Genomic DNA, 20,377 nt, shown 5'->3' with positions numbered 1-20,377 from the left:
CAGTAACAATTTCAAGCATGGGCAATTCCGTTGCAATTAATTGATTTGGTGTCCAAGCACTATGCCTATTAAAACTTGACCCATGCTCTTCTTTAACCATGTCAGTTGTGTCATTTTAAGGTCCTTTTTGGAATATTGGTGGCGAATTTTTCCTTGCTAGTGGCCCTCTAACATTGCTTTCACTACAACAGTCCATGTTTGCCAAAACTAACTTTTTAACTTTATTTTCTTTAAATTCACCCTGTTTTCATGTGCAATAAATCACAATGACAACTGCTTGGGTGCTAAAATGGCTGCTAAAAATGTTCCTGCTGTTATGGCGGAGGAAAATTAAAAGAAGGGCGGTAAAACTGAAAACATGGCTTAAATTGGTTTGGAAACAGCTAAAAGATCGCTGAACAAGACTCGGTCAACAGCGCATCAAAATAGGATCCAATAACACACCATAAGGCCCCAATTAGGCGGGGTCGCTATCTTCGTGACAGTGTGTTTCGGCAGGTTAAAAACAAAACAAAATAGCAAACGACAAGGGACGCGCAGTTTTACTTTTTTTTAATTGTACGTTTCTGTCCACTGAGTCGGTTTTAAATCAAACGTTTCCATTCCCTGGGGGTAAGTATTATTTTAGAACTCTTTCGAAAATGCACACGTTTAGGGCCATATGGGTGTAAGTTTGTAATTAAAATAGCGCTATATGGTCTGCTCTCAGGGGCTTAGGTTAGGGTTGCCATATTTGATGTTACACAATCCCTGACAAATTTATTTCAGTTGCGTTTTTTACGACCCAAACACTTCTATTGCGGAATAAATTTAGAATATTCAAAAGTCACACGGCCGGCGAAGCCAGAAAACGTTAGATACGATCGATACTCTGGTCCTTGTCAATTCTTTCTGCGTAGGCTTCTGTTTAGTTGACTTAATTAGGCTAAGCTCACTACTCTCGCTATCCTTGAAATCATATATCAGGGATCGCCAACCTTTACCAATCTAAGAACCATTCGGACCAATTCACATAGTTTAAAAAAAAACTGGGAGCCACAAAGACCTTTTCAAATTTGAAAACGTTTTTAATTTATGCCTCACGGCAATCGACTTTTTGTTGTTAGTTAGTTCCTTGCACATTAGGTACACTTGGCAAACCATTTTCGTCAGCAGTGAAAGCAAATGAAACTTCCCACGTACCATTGAATAGGCTTTCTAAATTTAAAGCACAGTACGCCAGGCCCATTGAAGGTGTGCCGTGATCGCTGGTCTGCATAGACGCTTCAGGGCTGATCCCAGTTATGAATTTATGTTCATCTTATCTAAATTTAAAGCTCATTTTTAGACAACTAGTGACAAACGAAACAGTAACCTGCGCGCCGCCAGTTTACCTCTTTACGTTTCATGGTATAGACGCGGTTGTAGCTAACTACTAGAAACTTTCTCCGTTGGTACATTAATTTCATAAAATAAATATATTTTTTCTTCAATTCCGAACATTTAAGTACATTTTAACATTTTTCCTTGACGCAGATTTAAACACTGAATTCCCTGAAATGTCAATAATTTGTTGCGATTCGGCCGAAACCGAATCTTTTTTTGCGTTTTTCCTGAACTATATTTTTTCCTTCATTAGAATTTTTTCACGTTTTTTTTGATAGAGTATTGTCGCTTCACATTTAATTTGAGTTCTGCCGTTTTTTGAGTTATTAGTCACATTTACAGAAATTTATCAAGTTTTTGACTGCAGAGTTGGGTGTTCAATTTTTACACATTTTTTGTCAAATGCCAATGCCTTTTCATGAAAACTGTATGTCATTTAAATTTTCTAACAAATCCAAATTCCCTTCATAATGATTATCATTTATTCACACAAGTGTTCATAAACGTAATAAAATCATCCTTGCTTGGAATCAACCATATGTTATCATCACTTGCTTGTATAAACCCCCTTAATTCAGTTGTATACACCTAAATTTTGATGTGTAAAAGTACAAAAGATATTATTCTGATAAACTACTCAAAAATTGGCTAAAAAAACATATTGGTCGTGAATGTGATGTTCAGATTTTTGAAATTGCCATACCATTTCAAGTATGCTAATGCTGTAACATACAAGCAGCACACTACATGAATTAGTAAATCTATGTGAAGTTTCATACAAAATTGATGACAACAGTGACAAAGACTGGAATACATCTCATAGAAAGTAATCTGGTGTACGTCTTGTGACATGAGGTTCACCACGTCGAGGAGCTGGGTCAAACTGAAGACTGTAAAAACAACTTCTCTTTTACACGTCTAAAAATTGTCTCTTTAGTGGCAAAAAAATATTTGGCCAGTGACAACTAATAAAAAGTGTTATGTGTGGCAAAAAGATTGAAAGCATTGAATTTATCTCTGCATTATTTTTTTAACAAGTCTGAAGTTTAACGTTGTAAACACATCTTTTGTTTCAGGTGCAAGTTGTATACCGAAGGAATCAAAGTAAAGTTTTGGTTTTTGGTGCAGTTTTTGTTTTAAGTTTTAAGTAATCCCCAATTGCAGAAAATGACCAAAATAGTTGATTGAGGTAAAATACACAGCATGAACTATTTCTAGTTGTTCAGAAAAATTCCTTATACAACATTAACTGATTTGGTAAAGATGATATTCAAAAAGTCTTTTCAAAAACTACAAGTTGTCTTTATTGAAGTTAGAATTCTGTTGTTACACCGGTTAGTGCCAACATTACTGATAAAAAACAGCTAATTTATCATTTTTAGCACTGTTTTGTTTTTAGATACTGACGACGCCTATTACTTAGGCGAAATATATATATGTCTAATAAAACGGTGGACGACTTCAGACTTGTCAAAGTTTTCAGTCTAATCAGGAGAATCTTACTTGGTGTCTGTAACAATAAAGCTGCAGTAAGCAAAAAAATACACTTACAAGGAGTATCTTAGGGTGTCATCTAATTCCATCAATGCAGCTTGGTTTCCACATCGATAACAGTAGTTGGGGGCACTGAAAATTGTCACCACATTTCTTTCATGGCACCAGTTGTATCCCTGAACATATGAACCAAAACACATTAAGTTACTAACCACCAATCATGTGTTATTTGAGGTGTCATATGTTTGTTACTGTGAGTAAATAGAACAAATGTTAAAGATTGCATTGACTGAAGCTTTTACCAATATTGTATCCATAAACAACAAAATATTGAATACAAAAACAAAGTCTTTAGGTTTAGTTGGAACATCTTTGTGTGTCAACAAAGTGTCATAAAACCCTTAGAAAAAATTGACAACTTTGACTTAATTTGTCCTACCTCCATAACAAGTTGATGAGCACGAGAAATAAGTGTAAGACTGTTATGATGGTTAAATGTTTCTGAAATGTCTTGTCCAAATGTATATCCCGCACCACGTGGGGAAATTCCCCAACCACCTCTGTCATCAGGATCTGACCACAGAAGGTCACACATAGGACCCTAAAATACACATCAAATTCAAGAATAGGAAAAAATATATATATTTAAATTGCAAATGTTTTTGGGTGAAACTTACCACTAAAAAAATGTAACTTTATGCACTACCAGGTATTTGTAGCACCAGTTGTTAAAAAGTTGGTTGTTTTTTGTAGCAACCATATTTTAAAGGTTTGCTTAGGCAGTTGTTTTCACCATGTACAGACAACTAATGAGTTTGTCTGAAGGTGCAACAATCCTAGTTGCAAAGTTACAAATTGCTTTAATGTAATTTATTGAGTGCAGTCATTTAAAAATTGACAACATGAGGGCCTGTTGAAATCATTGGTTGAACAGGGTCATAACGTGCTGGTACAGGAAACAAACAGTGCAAATGCAAAAGAAAGAGGCAAAAACAATAGGTGTAGTTACCAGGAAAGGAATGTATAATAACTCACTATTTAGTGACACCAGGATATTAATAAATGTCAGAACCAATACAAAACTGTTAAACTCTGGTTAACTCCCATTTGTCAGAAGTTCAAACAGTAAACTTAACTACCTGTTTATAATGAACATTATGCAAATACCTCATGGGGAACTTCCTGAAGTCTGTCCAAAGCTCGAATATGATCCAATGTGTCAATAGATGGAGAAAGACCACCATGCAAGCAGAAAATCTGTCAACAAATAATTAGTAAATGAATTACCAGGACATAAGATACTGCAACAAAGGATTCAGAACTTAACAACATACCTGGCTGTCAACTAATGCAGTCAATGGCAAGTAGTCAAATAAGTCAGTGAAGTATTTCCAAACATTAGCATTGCCATACTTTCTAAGACACTCATCATAGAATCCATACACTTGAGTGATCTGACGTGATTCATGATTTCCTCTCAGTATTGTAATTCTGTGTTGAAACCTTACCTAATATTTTTATTTTCAAAAATATATTGTTAAAAATATAATACACCAAAACAAAAGTAGTTGACTTTTATCAGTAAAGCTACAAGCTGTGGCTATGCAAAGATTCGAAAACACTTTTTGCAGGCAACATTTACCACTATTATACGTGCACAAAAGTCTGATGGACATTAAAAATGTTTACTTCAACATCTACCATGATCCATACATATTTTATTTTTTTCCGTGTGATATTTATTTCATTGCAATTCACATGTATATGTTCATGCTTCTAATTTCACAAGGAAAACTAAAATATTTTTTACACAATGTTAAGAATAACAAGCACTTGCCTTTAAAGAAACCAGAAGTGAGACAGTCTCCACAGAGTAGTAACCTCGATCAACATAATCACCCATAAATAGATAGTTGGTATCTGGTGATTTTCCTCCAATTCTAAACAGCTCCATTAGGTCATGAAATTGGCCATGGACATCTCCACAAACAGTAACTGGACATTTCACTTCCTGAACATTGGACTCACGTTGCAAAATTTCCCTGGCCTGTCAATAAGCAATGTGTTTTAACCAAGCAGTTCACACAATGGGGAAATAATAGCATGGATAGTTCATTACAGTCAAAAGGCAATATTTGATAACACATGTGTGGTACAATCCCTCTGTCAAAAAAGACAAACCTTTTTTGCACTAAAATGTGTTAGCCAGAGCAATGAATCTTTTTGCTCCGGTATGTGTCTAGTTGTATTTGTTAAAATACATGACATTACTCCATTGAAATCATTGTTGGTAAGCAATTTGAAATACAATGTAACATTGTGTTCCAGATCAAGCCCTTCAGTTTACGTCAGTAATTTCACAAATTTATGTGTTCTGCAGCCTATTAAATAACCATGTTAACCAATTGCAACATATACATGCAACAGATAGTGTTTTCAATAGGGGATCTTTATGCCTAATTTAACAACAGTATTGATTTTGCATGTCAAAACAAATGGTCTTCATACATGTCTGCATGCTAATTGGAAATGGCATTTTTAGATCAAGAAAGACACACTAGAAAAAAGTTTATATTTATTAGTACATTTTAGGTACAATTAATTTTCTGCATTTCAAAAAAGGTGCTATAGCCAGCATATTATTGCCCAACTGAAAAATATTACAAACCCTGACAGGTTAGAAAAAACTTATGGCAAAGACACAACTCAAATTTCTTGACTAAGTATCACAATGTTTTTATGTTGACCTGTATTATTGACCTGCAGTATGGTAACCATGCCAACAATAGCTATTTAAGGACTATTAACATGGTTTAACTGAAATGCAGTTTGTTAGAAGCTTTTGTTCGTTAAAGTTACGTACTGTATTTACTGGATTGTAAACTGCGGCTTATATTGCTTTTTTACCTGTCATAGGTGTGGCTTACAATTGTGGGCGGTTTACATTTTAAGTTTATACCGATAATATTTCTGCACTCATTTTAACAGTTTAATTTATTTGGGGTTCAAAAGTTGTATGCATGCACAGATTATATGTTGATATATACATTCTGCTGGGGACAATTATCAAAGTAACTAACAGATAAAGGCAAATAGTTATACTATGTAACAATAGAAAAGTGTATTATGAAATAATAATATCTGAAATCCCAGCTGCAGCGTACAACTGAGGGTGGCTTACATTATTCCTCAACATGCAGCCTATAAACAAAGGCGTCTTAAAATCGAGTAAATACGGTAACACTTGTCAACTACCAAGATAAACTGCCTTTGTATAATGTTTATCGCAATAGTCTTGTAAAAATAGAGCTAATAATTTTATCATGTAAAAGAAGCTTGGCAATCATCTACTAGATCAGTGGTTCCAAACCGGGGGGGGGGGGGGGGGGGGAATTTCCCTCTAGAGGGGAATTTTGTAGTTTGTAGGGGGGAATTTGTGTCAAAATATTAATCTCTTACTGGTTTTCTGTGCTATGCATTATTGCTGTATATGAGCTGAGAAAAGGAAGTTCTTGAATAATCGATTTAAGGCAGCAATGCAGAAAGTGGTTGTACGAAGAAATTTTGAGAAATTAAAAAATACAGAGCTTTGAACTTGTTTACCAATTACTGTGCAAGTCTAGGTCACTTGATTGAGCTAATTGTGACGTAATTTTGTTTGTGCGATATCATGTGATTTAGACAATGCTAGATTTTTCCATACATTCTTGAAGGTTATGCGGGCTATAAAAACCCGCATGTCAGCAATACTTAGTGGTAGATCGTTGGTAATTGGCCAGTCAAAAAGCAGTTAAGCGTAAAGCCTCCATTAAGTCTTCAAAGTCTTATGCCAGTGATCACAACAATTACCGTACATACTCAGAGATAGGTCACAATTTTTTCCTTATATTTTTAAAAAAATATAGGTGCGACCAATCCGCTAGACATAAGTGCAAATTGCCACCAAGTCGGAACAAAATTGAAAGTTTCCGGTTATTGCTAATAAGCCGATTTTCAGAACCTACGTTTTCGACCTAATTTTCTGGGGTCTGCTTATTGGGCGGATATAACGTATTTATTCGAGTATAATGCGCAAAATTTCATACTAATTTTCAATAAAAAATAAGGGTGCGCGTTATAGACGAGAATTGTAGTGGAAATGTGCTATTGCCACTGTGATTCTATCGAATAGAGGTCGCATGCGCTCGTGCACGCACATACCAATGCGAGACAGTTTTATGTGCGCACACGCACATGTGACTGCTCAGCATGCGTTGGATTTTCCCGCTTTGTTGAGAAAAAATGGTTTTGCGGTTTCAATGCAATGCAGTTCAATGCTAAAAACAACCAATTGCACAAGTCATGCACCAGTAATTACTGCTTACGCAAACAAACCACTTTGTCTTCTGCATGTGCACCATTACAGTAAATGCACTGGCGCGTAAAAGAAGACAAAAGAGCGAAGAGTTTGTAAAATATTTTTTATAACGTTAAGAAAATGTATTAGGACTATATCTGAATTAAATAGATCTACAGATAATTGGTACATCTAACAAAAAGCCTTCAAAATGAGTACTGGCAAAAGAAAGAGTTATGAAACAGGCTTCAAGTTAAAACTAGTGGACTATGCAGAAGAACACGGAAACAGGGGAGCAGAAAGAGAGTTTAGTGTATCTGAAAAGGTGGTCAGAGGATGGAGAAAACAGAAAGATCAGTTAAAAACGATGCTCAAAAGTAAGGTTGGGAACCACTGTACTAGATCAAACAGTGTCTCAAAAAAGCCGTTTTAAGTCTGTATCATTGTTTAATTTTTTTCCACATACAATATTGCATAATTAGCTGGACCACAGACAACCAAGACTAACTAGAAAGGTGGCTTTTCTATATATTTCCATTTTATATATTCTATGTCCTATTTACTGATTTACTATACACACCTTTAGATCTACACATATGAATGTTTTTGCATGCAAAAACGAAAGGGTCCCCACACATGTGTTTATGGGAATGAATTATGCTAATAAAATGATCTGATTTTAAAACTAGAAGGGTGGCTTAGCACATATTGCCCTTGCATATAAACTATAACCTATTTTGGAACCTTAATATATTTTCTACACTTATTTTATATTGGGTCCCATTTCATCCATTGTCTTTTATAACCTTGGTTGTTCCTGCAAGCAGAAACTTATGGGTCCCCACACATGCAAAGTTGTAAATAATGCATTTCAAAAGATAACTATGAGAAAGTTTGGTATCCTAACGTCAAACACAGTGATCGGTACTGTGCATGCTATTTTAATTAATTCCATTCATGCATTTTTGAAGGTTTTTCTATTTTATGGTCTATCTGAGAAAAAAGTGTGAAATAGTAAGAAAATAGGTTAAAACACAACAATCAGCTCCCATTAATGGTGAATTGCACATGATTGTAGGGGGTAGTGGGGTAAATGATAGGGCTACAGTGTTGAACACAACAATCAACACCTATAAATGGCACACTCTCAAGCTGTTTCATTCAATTCAGACATTGTTTAAAAAATTCAACAATTTCGGGGAGCTAGTGGGGTAAATGTTGGGGAAACAGGGTGAAACACAACATTCTACACCCATAAATGGCACACTCTGCAAGCTATCCGAATTTCATTCAATTCCGACATTGCACAAAAAATGGACCCATTTTGGGGGGCTAGGGGGCAAATGTTGGGGCGACAGGGTTGAACATAACAATCAACAACTATAAATAGCACACACCTATAAGATGTCCAAATTTCATCAAATTTGGACATTGTTTAAACAATACACTCTTTTTAGGGACTAGAGGGCTACAGAATTAAACACAACAATTGACACCTATAAATTACATATTCTACAATCTGGCCAAATTTTATTTAATTCCGACACCGTTTAAAAAACTCACCTATTTGAGGGGGTTGGTGGGGTAACTAATGGGGTTCAAAACCCAAAAGTTTAAAATATAAAACCACAATGACCCAATAAACAGTCATGTAAAATTGTATCCAAATCGGTAAATGTTTAAAATTCTGACCATTGGAGGAGCAACATTCGTTAACGCTTCTGATGTCATAAGGCTGTTAACACCTCTCTGACTGGCATGTGCAAAAACGTCCATCAAGTAATGCACAAACACAAGTACCATATGTTCTGTTATCTATATTATACTATTCCACCAGAGAAATCTTTCGTTTGTGGTGCGCAGCAACATACAAAAACATTTTACACTTTGGGATCTAGTGGGGTAAATACTGGGGTTATTAAGTCAAATAAAGCAGATGGCACATCTACATCACTATATCTACCATCTGTGAAAGTTTCATCCAATTCCACCAAAGATTTCATGCCCAAAGTGCATGGACAAACTTCGGCGGAAAAAAGAAGACAAAAAAAACTGAGTGAAATCAAGATGCGTCTCCTTCAGAGAAGGATTGTGACATAAATCGTTCTTACAGGGTTTTGCCATACCTACAAGCATAGGCGCCGAGTAGGCGGTGATCGTAAAGTCTGAAGAATATTAGCAACAATTTGGCCTTTTAACAAGCGTGCTGGCAATTTAGCCACAAAACGTGGCTTGAAACTGCAACTTGTTGTGGTTAATGCTTGTTTAAGACGTCAAACACACAATTGTCTGTCAGTTAATGTCGGCCATTGTTGTGTACAATGCAAATGTGTTGTAAAATTGTTTTCTGAGGTTATGTTAGGCAGCAAAAACTTGACTAACTTTTTTTAAACGTTGCTAAACCAATTAAACGCTACAACAACGTGTTCCAATTGCCAGCAAAAATTAGTTCAATTTTATTGTTTTTTTCTGATTTTGACGAACGTTGCATTCTATGGAAAGTTTGACGTCATATTTTTCATCCGCCACCTTGCATTTTTGTAAAACTCGGCGCCTATGCCTACAAGTTCCTCTCTCACCTCTCGTCATGCAGCAGTCAGGCTGACAATGACTGTCCAATGACCATTTGTTGTATCTTTTGTCTAATATATATATAGTCAAATAGGGTAAAAAAAAAATTTTTGCTGAAGTTGGGTTAAAAAAAAAACAATACCCTCACAGCTAAACCAAATTTTTTTTTAAATGCTTTCTTTTTCATAGGATGTATTTATTCTCTGCCTAAAAAATAAGCCATAAACCATTCAAAAAATAAGCCATAAACCAGATTTTGTTTCTAGGCAATGTTCTGCAGGTTGAAACAACAGTAGTAAAATTTGTATGTTAAAAAGTCTTCAACAACCTTTAGAAACTTTCCTGCAGATTTTTTATTACAAGTTTGGTGTCAATGACCTTTGTTCTGTGTTGTGTCATAACTATGACCTATTAAACAAAAAAGACTCCACTTGGCTAGCTTCTAAATTTTTTCAGATATCTTGTTGTTCGTTTTTACCCCAAACGGATGTATAGGAATGGGGTAATAACAAACTATGTATTTTTTACACCCCAAAAATTTTTTGGGCCCAAACATTTTTATTTGTCACCTGGAAGTTTAGAAAATAAAAAAGAAAGCCTCTAAAACATGTACTTAAACCAAAGTTGTATAAAATTGCTTTCGGGGCCCAGTTTTGGAGGATTTTTTACCAAAACGTATACCTGCATGGCTAAAAGTACAAATTGGGGTCCAGGCCTAAAGAAAAATGCTACAAAGTAAGAAAAAGAGGTTATCAAATCATTATGTGGTAATTCAATCAGTTTGGGGTAGAAAATTAAACTTTATTTCAATAAGGTTACATGACCGGTCAGCAAGTGGGTGAGCTATATTTAAACCTAGTTGCATACCAACAAAAGACTAGTGAATGAAAAAAAAGACCAAATCAAAGGCAATAAATGCAGTGCAATAAAGGTACAAAGCCATGGAAAGTCTTAGCACCAATTTGAAAGTGTTTTATTAATTTACAAACAGTTTTCTAACTGCTGTAAGTTTGGTTTGCAAAATTTCGGAAACTAAGAATTTTATGTGGCTTGTGTTTTTTTTGGCTTATTTATTGTAACAGAGTTATTAATGAAATTTCTGTCTTATCTTTTTTTTCCAATGGTCCTAATGTCCACTTGTTTTTTTTTACCCCGACATTGTTTTTTTTGTACCTTTATCGGGTTAAAAAAGAACAACAGTTTTTGTCAAATATTTTTTTTGTTTTTTAGTAAAATCAAAAACTTGTCACATAACTATAAAAGTAGTATTGTCAGCTTTATTGGGAAGAAAAACTGACCTTTTGTTGCCTAAAATAAAAGTTTGGCAACAAAGTTTCCAAAAATTGTTTTTTTTTTACCCCACTTGACTGTATTGACCTTAATGTTAAGCAACAACAGTTTGCATGACATATAATGAAGCGAAATACAGTTATCAAGTTTATATCATGTCTTATGTATTAAACCTTCTCCAAAACTAAAAATGCACATGCTAACCTTTAGCGACTTTCATCCGTTGCTTTACATCATTCGCATTAAATGCCAAAAAACAAATTATTTAAACAAAACACTTCACACCTCGAAATGAGCGATATTTTGTTGGTTATTGCAATAAAGATACTGTTACGCCTGTTTTTTGTTAAAAGACATATTTAAAAAAACAGCATCTGCAAGGGTTATGTGATAAAACGTTTGTATTTGCGTGGAGGCATTGTTTCATGTCACACGAAGCTGGCTCATTAACCCATTAATCATCTCCTCCTTTCCCTGATGTTGCACATGATCCAATTTGTCAATCCAATAAAAAGTTACAAAATTTTAAGAATACCTTACATACAACAAAACATGAAACACTTAGATCAGTACAGCCGGTTTAAAATAAATGTTATGTTTTGGGGGCCTGGGGGTGATCTGCTGAGTCATTCTGTATCAACTTGGGGGCAAATTTGAATAACTATAGTGACATGTGTGCAAATTTGAAAATGTTTGAAACACTTTTTCTTGACCAAATGCTTACAACAAACCAGTGTTAGACAGAAAAAGGGAAAAAAGAAAGAAAAATATAGACAAAAACAATATGTGTCCCTTCTGGCAGAATTACCAAACTCCAGAATATAATATGTAACAAATTTTTAAAATGTGAATACAGAATATAGCTGTTAAACTCGAAGGGATTAATAACATGAGAATCTGTAAATTAAAACTAAAATTTTGTACGGTCCAAAATTTGTGGGATTTAGCTAATCTTGGATTCAAACAAAGATTATTGTTACACAATCAACAATCCTTTTCAAATCATGTTACCTTGTCACATACTGTTTTTACTTGACTTTCAGATAATTGTCGACACTCAAAAAGTTGTTCAATCCATTCATCCAAATCTTTGTTCGATGGTTGGGGCCCGGACGGACTTTCATCCATGGCTGTTACCGACATTTTGATTTTATATTTTGGCCATTAATTTAAACAAAGGCAATTTGAAACGTAAATCCAGATTAAATCCACCTTTAATAATGAAAACTTTGTTCAGGCTTCTTAATTTCGGTTTCAGTCAAGCGCGACAAGTCTGGAAGAAGAAGTGAAGCGAAACGAGTAAAATTTGGGTAAGCACTTAATGTAAAGCGGCAGGTACTGGGTTACCGTTGTCAAGAAAAAATGAACGAATTTGGCGCGAAACACTAAAAATGATGTTTTAAGCCTAGTTTAAACTCTTAAATTAGCTATTAAGCGAAAATTGGCAATTATTTGAGTTTAAAGACGGCGTCCTTTTTGTGCGTGACCCCTATCGAGGTTATTCGCTGTAGCAAACTAGAGGTAAATGTATTGTAACGGCTGGTAAGTTATTTTTTAAAAGTCAGCAAGTCTTTTTTTGCTTCATAGCTTCAATTTTCATGCTTTAAACATTCATTAATGCTGTGCTACGCCTAATTAGACCGTGCAGGAGTAGATTATACGATTTTAAATTGTAGCCTGCTAGTGGTAAGTTACAAGTGATATGTTTGTGATTATTGTATCATTTTCAAGTAAAAATGTCTGTTTGTACAGGAACGATGCTGTTAAACAACTCGAAGGTTATGTCCTGTCCAACTATGTCATCATACTTGTGATAAGTCTTTGTATATCCCTATCCATGAAAGCTAATGCATGTCAGGCATATTCTAATAATACATGTCACCACCTACTTTTTATTTTGTTTTAGATGTGTAAAAGTAAGATTTACTGGGAGAACAGCTTGACTTGTTATTTGTAATAAATTGATTATCTCATTCCTGCTGGATGCCTACCAACTAAAATCCCAATTTGAAAAATTCTGGATTAATTAAGATAATCTTTCAACCACAAAAGATTGGTGATAACAACTGCAGTTCTAGTCAAACTTCGGCATCAGTTTTACTTAAAATGTTTCCTTTCTTTTTTGTTATTGTCAGGATGCTTGTTGTTTGCATGTGACCCAAGAACTTATGCTCTACCACTATTTTACCAAAACATCAAAACTCAGTACAAGCCAACCTAACTAAACCTAACCTAACTTATTTTATGACAGGCACACTGAGGTGAATTAAACTGATATAAGAGAAAGTTTAACAAAAGAAAATAATCTACAAATTTTGAGTACGGTTTTAAGCTTAACATCATATTGGTTGATTAGGAATCAATTTTCAAACTTTCTGCATCATTTTCTTTGTGTTTGGCCAACTGTGAATTACAAAAATGTTTAACATTTCATGTGGTGGTATTACTTCATCATCCCTGGAGAACGATTAATGCTTTTATTCGTAAAATGAAAGGCATTGGTTGATCTTTTACAAGTTTTATTCTGTTGTGTTTTGTACTGTTGTTTAAGTATAACATTTTTAACAACTATGTGTTACATTTTAATATGCTGCAAAATAAAAATAATGCAACGTTTTTTCATGTTATATTGCTATTCAAGTTAACAGTGACCAATAAATTCCAAGAAGCAAAAGCAAATATACAAATATTAATGTTCTATGCAGCCAATATGCACAAAACGTTTTTGTGCAAGTTTACTAAACTAACTCTACATTGGGTAGGATTGGGGATTCGGATTTTAGTCAAACAGCTAACATAGGACACAACCAAGGGCAGAACAAAACCTTTAAACAATTTATTCCGTCATTTGCCACGCATTCGAACGGAAATGTATTTTCAAAAAAAATGTTTAATGTTAAACAGTAAACACTTAAAGACCCAATAATTTACATCTTTATATCCCACAGCGACTATCTTTTTAGATTTACTCTTGTTTTAATTTTAAATGCTGTTATTTTATTAAAAGAAATCACTAAAAAATGCTCAAACAGATAGCAAAAATGGTTTAAACCGCATCATTTACATTGTTGCAAATAGTAAATAGCTTGAACAAGTATGCGGGAGTGCGGTTATGACGTCATAAGCGCATTTCATTTTGATTGTTATTTTTGTGTATCAACGGTATCCCAGTACCTGCCGCTTTACATTAAGTGCTTACCTAAAATTTGTGGGTTATTCATTATGATTTCTATGTACGCTAATCATTTATGGAATTAAAAGAAATCCGTCAATAACTGGCTTGGTACTGTTTTGTTTAAATGGTTGTGTGTAACATAATTTGTAAAAAATGACTGTCAATTGACTTTTTATTCGTTATTTGCAAAATAATCGGATTAGCTGTTTAAACAACTTAATTTTGAGTTTGTAAACAAAATGTGTGAGTTTGCAAAGCTTGACAGCACTTTCGACTTGTTTAACTGATAAAATTGCAGCTAGTTATGTGTTTATTCAAACAAATTATAGATACGAACAAAACAACAGTAACCTATTCGACATGTATGGCCCGATAATGCTCTATCGGCACAGATACCTCTACCTCTACAAACAAATAAAAGCTGATTTTGGCAAGTATAATCATGAAATAGTATCGGATCGGGTAAGCACCTGGTATCTCCAGTGGTTTCGATCCAAATAGAACTAAAGATATAGGTTTCCATCTGTTTTGCTCGTTTTGTAACGCAGCACACTTGCAGTAGAGCCAATGAGGCATAACTTTGCTGAGCTCAACATGTAGATCAGTGGTTTCCAAATTGGATGCCAATTGCAATGACCAGGGATGCCGCGAGATATTGATATTGCAATACTGCGACCTATTCTTTATTTTAACTTTAACCCCATAAGTGAGGAATTTATTTATTTCTAACCGAGTTTCAGTGTGAGTTAAGTTTCGCGTCTCGCAGTTATTCCCAGCTCCGTTCTGGAGAGTCGCTTCGTGGGGAAGTCGCTGGCGGTAAGTAGATACTCCGCGGTAAGCCTTTGGATTCTCGCCCAGGAAAAAAACAGAGTGAAAGAGATTTCGACTCGTTGCTTTTCTTTCCATAAAAAAGTTTGAATAGCATAACGATGGAAATTTTAAGCTTATGCACAAGCAGATGCCCCTCGACGCGTTCTGGATAAAAATGTAATGAATATCCTTGCGTTGGAAAGAAAGCTACTGTGCTTCTGTTGCAGTTTTCCTCGTCATACCTATGTGGAAGTGGATTTTCCGTATTAACGAACATAAAAACTTAAAAACGAGAACGACTACTTATAGTCGAGGAAGAAATGCTGGTGACTTTATCGAATACGCCTTCACATATTAATGGACTTTGTGCAAGAAGCCAAGCCCAATTTTCACAATGACTTTTAAATAAATACATTTTTTACGCGTGCTATACTGTACAACTCATTCTGTGTTGTTTTATACAGTTATTTGAAATACAGAAACCTCATAAAATTGATCCAGTTTTGCCAGGGTGCCGCAAACTATTTATCTCTTTGATAGGGTGCCGCAAAGTCAAAAAGGTTGGGAACCACTGATGTAGATAGTAACGTTTTTCGTGGTACCGTACTTACTCGATTGTAAGCCTGTTTTTTACCTGCCGTTTGTGCGGCTTGCCATCGAGAGCGGCTTACAATCGAGGGCGACTTTGAGGTTACTGCATTGATATATTTGTTTCATTTCGTTTAATAAATTAGGAGTTGAAAGCAAAAACACGTATACCAGTTAAAACGGGGGGTTATTTGTATCTAAATTATAGAACTAACTAAGTTTCCTAATTAATGTTGGTGTTGTAATATTTTTTGAAGCAATGTTTTGGTACCAAAATTGAAAGTCAAGTCAAGTCAATTAATTTTTTATTTGCAAAGTCACTTCATCATCACAGTTCCATTGTTAAACGGATACGTGAACAACAAGGACACTGAAAAAGCAATAGGTTATCAAAACAGGCCAGAAAATGGTTAACTTTAATCACGACTGGACAACCCGCGGCTGCGAACAGTGTGGATGTCATTAAAATAGCCTTGTAGCCTATTGGTACGTGTTTGTGAACCAACATTTATTCAAACTGTTGCGGATTGCAATTGGATGTACGATTTATTTGTGTAGTCGCAGTTCCAATTCTTTTTATCTGCCATGCATATTCTTTCGGCTTTGTGACAAATTTGAAACATAAAATCATGAGGTCTATCTTACAACAAAAGCACTTAATTCGTATACATAAAAATGTAATACCAATTTCATTTCAGGTTAGTCTTTTATTCATGCTATCGTTTCTACTTTTGTCTTTTGTTAACATAAAATTTCTACTAGAAATTTAGAGAAATCCATCACATGGCACAGGTGCGTCAAAATTTCCCACCCCACCCTTAACGGGTGAATCAAACTTGAGGGGATGGTTTATGGAACCAAATCCTTGTTTGTTGGGGATCACTGGATGAGTTCCAAACTCTTGCCCGTCGCAGTACCCAATTGGGACACTAAAAAAAATTGGGACACTCTCGATTGAAATGACCCACTGACAGCAATCTAATTTTTTCGCAAAAATACATACATAGAAAATGCTGTACTCCCTTACTTCTTAAAGCAACTTTAACTAGGTCTTTCATAATTTTCATAGAAACTTTATTTTGCTTGAAAACACTTCTTACCAGTCCACAACAGCAATTGCAACCAGAATGACGATAAGTGAGACAATCAACTTCATTGTGTAACTTAATATGTAACAAATGTTTGTATATGAAGTCTGCTTCTACACAAGAAAATTGGTTTTTAATGTCCAAAAGTCAATCCACAGCATGCTACCTATAACCCAACTGGAAAGAGTTTCCAACAGGTCGAATATATACACACTTCAGCACTTGATAAAAAGATACTTCATATATCATTTTCCGACAGTGGAAAATATAGACGTCATTAGCTGTCCTTCACATTGTTAGCTCAGATGAACTTAGATGTTATCCAAAGTCATCAGCAGATAGAAATGTACTTTAAACATTTAAACTTATCGTCGAATGGTTGTTAAGCACGTTGTTTGAAACAAGTATAACGAGTCTAAGCGACGATCTGATCGTTTAATGACACTTGTTATGTTGCGCAGAGGACAATGGATCGATCAATTGGTCTGATTTTGCAATTGTTACATCATTACGTGTTCTGCAATTTCAAAAAAGAGTTGCTGTTTTTGCGATGTTTTTTGTACTGAAAACTTTCTGCACTAGGGTTTCAATTTTTCATCCGGCAAGTGAATGTGTTCGTTTACTATTTACCTCGCGTTAGACCAGGGGTGGGCAAACTACGGCCCGCGGGCCGCATGCGGCCCGGCAAAGGAGTTTGTGCGGCCCGCCAAATGTTCGCAAACTTTGAAGAGAAAGTGACCAAGCAACGCTGAATAGAATTATAAGCACAGGCGTAGAGTTTTAAAAATACCGGGGATGCGACTTGCCTAAACGCAGATACTTTTTATGTGCTTTAGCCGGTTGTTTCTGCCACGTTATTATGCAAATCGTCACTTGACACAATTTCTTTGTTCGATAAAGTAAAAGCGGTTTACGTTTTCAAATACAGCCCACTTTGCAATGTTGACGCCAAAACTTTGGTCACTTTGGATCAAGTTTAGGTCGTTGCAGTTCTTTGCAAACGAACATTAAACACGGCTATTAAAAGTGGCTCGCATTGTTTAATGTTAGGGCAAGGAATTTATTAACAAAAAAACGTGGTGTAGCCTATGTTAAAACAAATGCTTGTTTATTTTTGAAAACAATTACAATTGTAGCGTTTCAACCAATGTGTGTACAATCATTAAAGTGACAACAAACGTATTTGCACATAGCTGAAAATATACTATGTTAATATTTTGGGCTAAATCAGGGGTACACAACGTGCGGCCGTAAGGCGACATGCGGCCGCGGAGACAAGTTTGTGCGGTCGTTGCCATGTATGTTAAAATACATGTACTGGCGGCCGTGACGTAACTAAAACTATTTTGCCTAATATTTTGATTTTCAAACAGCTAAAAACAGCTTTCGTGAGACTGGAAAAAAAGATTACCAGCCTAGTGACCATATACGCCAGGCTTTTTATCCGCTTATTGTGTGCAAACAATGCGAAAGAACAGGCACCGCAATCGTCACAATACAGTTTATGACAGGGGCGGGCAACATACGGCCCGCGACGGGATTTTGAGCGGCCCGCAGACAGTTTCTGGGATTTACATGGTAATGTGGCCCGCGGCCACAGTCTGCCGCAATACCCCACTACTTGCATACTACGTCAAATTATAGTTGTAACGGACAGTAACGCTCCCCACTAGCAAAAAACTTTCCCGCCGTTGTTACCATTGGACCATACGTCCATTGTTACGGCATAACTGCCAACCTTGTGTGTGGCCTGCTTTCACCGTTTTCTTTGTTTCCACACGTGTAGCCTAGTTAGTGTTATAGCGGTATCAAAGTCTGTGGTGTATGCATTAAATTTGCTGTGGGGAATAATTTTATGTTATATCAGTTTGATTGTTTGAACTGTATTGTAATTGTGACGTTCTTGATTCTATTTGGTTTAGGTCAGGGTTCTTCAACGGGGGCGATTTCGTCCACCCGGGGGGCGATAGTGACATTTTCGGGATTGGGGGGCGATTTTACTTCCAAGGGGGGCGATTTCAAAATTACTGATTGTTTAAAAATATACAAGAATTGTGAGACTAGGCTGACTTACGAGCAAATTTTATTTGTCTTGCAAACACCGGGTACATGTTGGGCATCAGCTTTTGCCTCCATTTAAATAAATTGCTTGTGGCGATTTGTTTGTACTTTTTGCGATCTCGAGAGCAAGGTTGGGCTGTTTATTTGACCACAGTGGACGCTTTGTTAAAGCTATGTATGGTGACCGGCTATACCTTTTTAATATAACGGTAACGAGCTTTCCCTCAAACTTGTTTCACTTTTACACTTTCTGTAGGTCTGCTAGCGCTTCAAAAACTGCGAAGTTTTTGTATCATCCTTAAATTTGATTTTATATGTGAAAAAAACAAAAAAACAAGTAAGCAATTGGCGTACGTTGGTGAAATACTATGCGGCCCGATAAGATTAAAAACCTCTGAATGCGGCCCTTGCACTGAAAAGTTTGCCCACCCCTGCGTTAGACACATAGTGATGGTACTAATTTAAATACTTGTTATTTTAAGTGAGCTATTTCACGCGTTTTGGTCATCGCAATCTTTCAAAAGAACATCTGTCTGCAGATTCGGTATTTTTGCATGAAATATGTATACATATTACTATAGTATTAAAAAACGTAGCGTATAAATTCAAAAATGCCCTTTTATGAATTGTGCTACACTTTCTAATTGTTTGAAGTTAAATGATATTTCGACTAAACCGAACGACGTCTTAGTACTTTTTTACGTAGATTTTTTGGTTCTCAATTTTAATTTCATTTCAATAAATTGATAAAGGTATTCGAACCACATGTGATTGTTGTATATTGCCAATGACCGAGTGCATGAGCTGTCAATCCGACTTGTTCTCACATAGTTGTTGTTTTTCACTTCGACCACTTGATAGGAACCACCTTGGGCAAGAGCTTTGACCCTTGAAGAGAATGGGTCGGATATAGTTGAACCACAAAATCTTTTAAAAAGGAATAGAATGAGAATCGTTGTCAGCAGTTCGGCGTGTTAAATAAAATAAATAACTTTGCAATGTAGCAAGTTTTTGCTTGTACATGCATTTTTGTTTGCTTTAACCGCCATGTCATTGTTTACAATGTTTTTTTTGTGTGTCACCATAATTATTTTGTGTTGTGACATATTCGCTGCATCCCCTTAAGAAATATTGGTTATTTTAGAGTCGTTGATTGAACTGGAATGAGTCATCTTTTTTCACATGCCTTAAATAGGACGTCGCTTTGTGGAAGCGGAAATGATGATGCATGCCGGTACTTGTTGGCTTATATAACCGTGCGTATACAAAATTCGGATTGTACTGGTGCGCATTTGACCAAAACTATGTATTTGAAAATAGCGCGGCGGTAGCATATGCAGACTTAATTGTTCTATGATATGACACGCGAGGGTCACTGTAGCTTAATAAGCCTCAAATGCCTGTATAGTTGTAAGATCAACAAACCGTGGCACGATTACCGTGGACAACGACAATTTATATACGTCAGGGGTGTCCAATCCGTGACCCGCGGGCCACATTTGGAAAGGTTCTGAGTGGCCCGCGTAGTATTTTTTGAAATGACTGATATTGGCAACTTAATCGCCTACGTAATTTATGGCGAACTTTCATTCTGAAAAA

At 35.7% G+C, this 20,377-nt stretch overlaps 1 protein-coding gene and 1 long non-coding RNA gene across 3 annotated transcripts; one reads left to right on the top strand and one right to left on the bottom strand.

Annotated features, from left to right (window-relative positions):
- Nucleotides 1-1,829: 1,829 nt before the first annotated feature.
- Nucleotides 1,830-12,435, bottom strand: LOC145218044 (serine/threonine-protein phosphatase 2A catalytic subunit beta isoform-like). 2 transcript variants are annotated; one of them, XM_080085439.1, is made up of 8 exons: nucleotides 12,269-12,435; nucleotides 12,068-12,186; nucleotides 4,697-4,906; nucleotides 4,194-4,367; nucleotides 4,027-4,116; nucleotides 3,299-3,460; nucleotides 2,917-3,035; nucleotides 1,830-2,255 (listed from the first exon to the last, which is right to left on the bottom strand). In XM_080085439.1, the coding sequence occupies exons 2-8, from the start codon at nucleotides 12,182-12,184 to the stop codon at nucleotides 2,183-2,185; spliced, it is 945 nt and encodes a 314-aa protein (XP_079941565.1). In that variant the 5' UTR covers nucleotides 12,185-12,186; nucleotides 12,269-12,435; the 3' UTR covers nucleotides 1,830-2,182. The 2 variants fall into 2 exon arrangements, with proteins under 2 accessions (XP_079941565.1, XP_079941564.1); XM_080085438.1 differs by having other exon boundaries at nucleotides 12,068-12,271.
- A 43-nt stretch (nucleotides 12,436-12,478) lies between these two features.
- Nucleotides 12,479-13,673, top strand: LOC145218045 (uncharacterized). Its single transcript, XR_013857538.1, has 2 exons — nucleotides 12,479-12,742; nucleotides 12,809-13,673. It is a non-coding gene; the product is annotated as an uncharacterized LOC145218045 (long non-coding RNA).
- Nucleotides 13,674-20,377: the final 6,704 nt, after the last annotated feature.

Source organism: Phallusia mammillata, chromosome 3 (genome assembly GCF_965637545.1).
Source record: "Phallusia mammillata chromosome 3, kaPhaMamm4.hap1.1, whole genome shotgun sequence".
Taxonomy (NCBI): Eukaryota; Metazoa; Chordata; class Ascidiacea; order Phlebobranchia; family Ascidiidae; genus Phallusia; species Phallusia mammillata.
The sequence above is the reverse complement of the archived record's forward strand: the minus strand, read 5'-3'. Positions and strand labels throughout refer to the sequence as shown.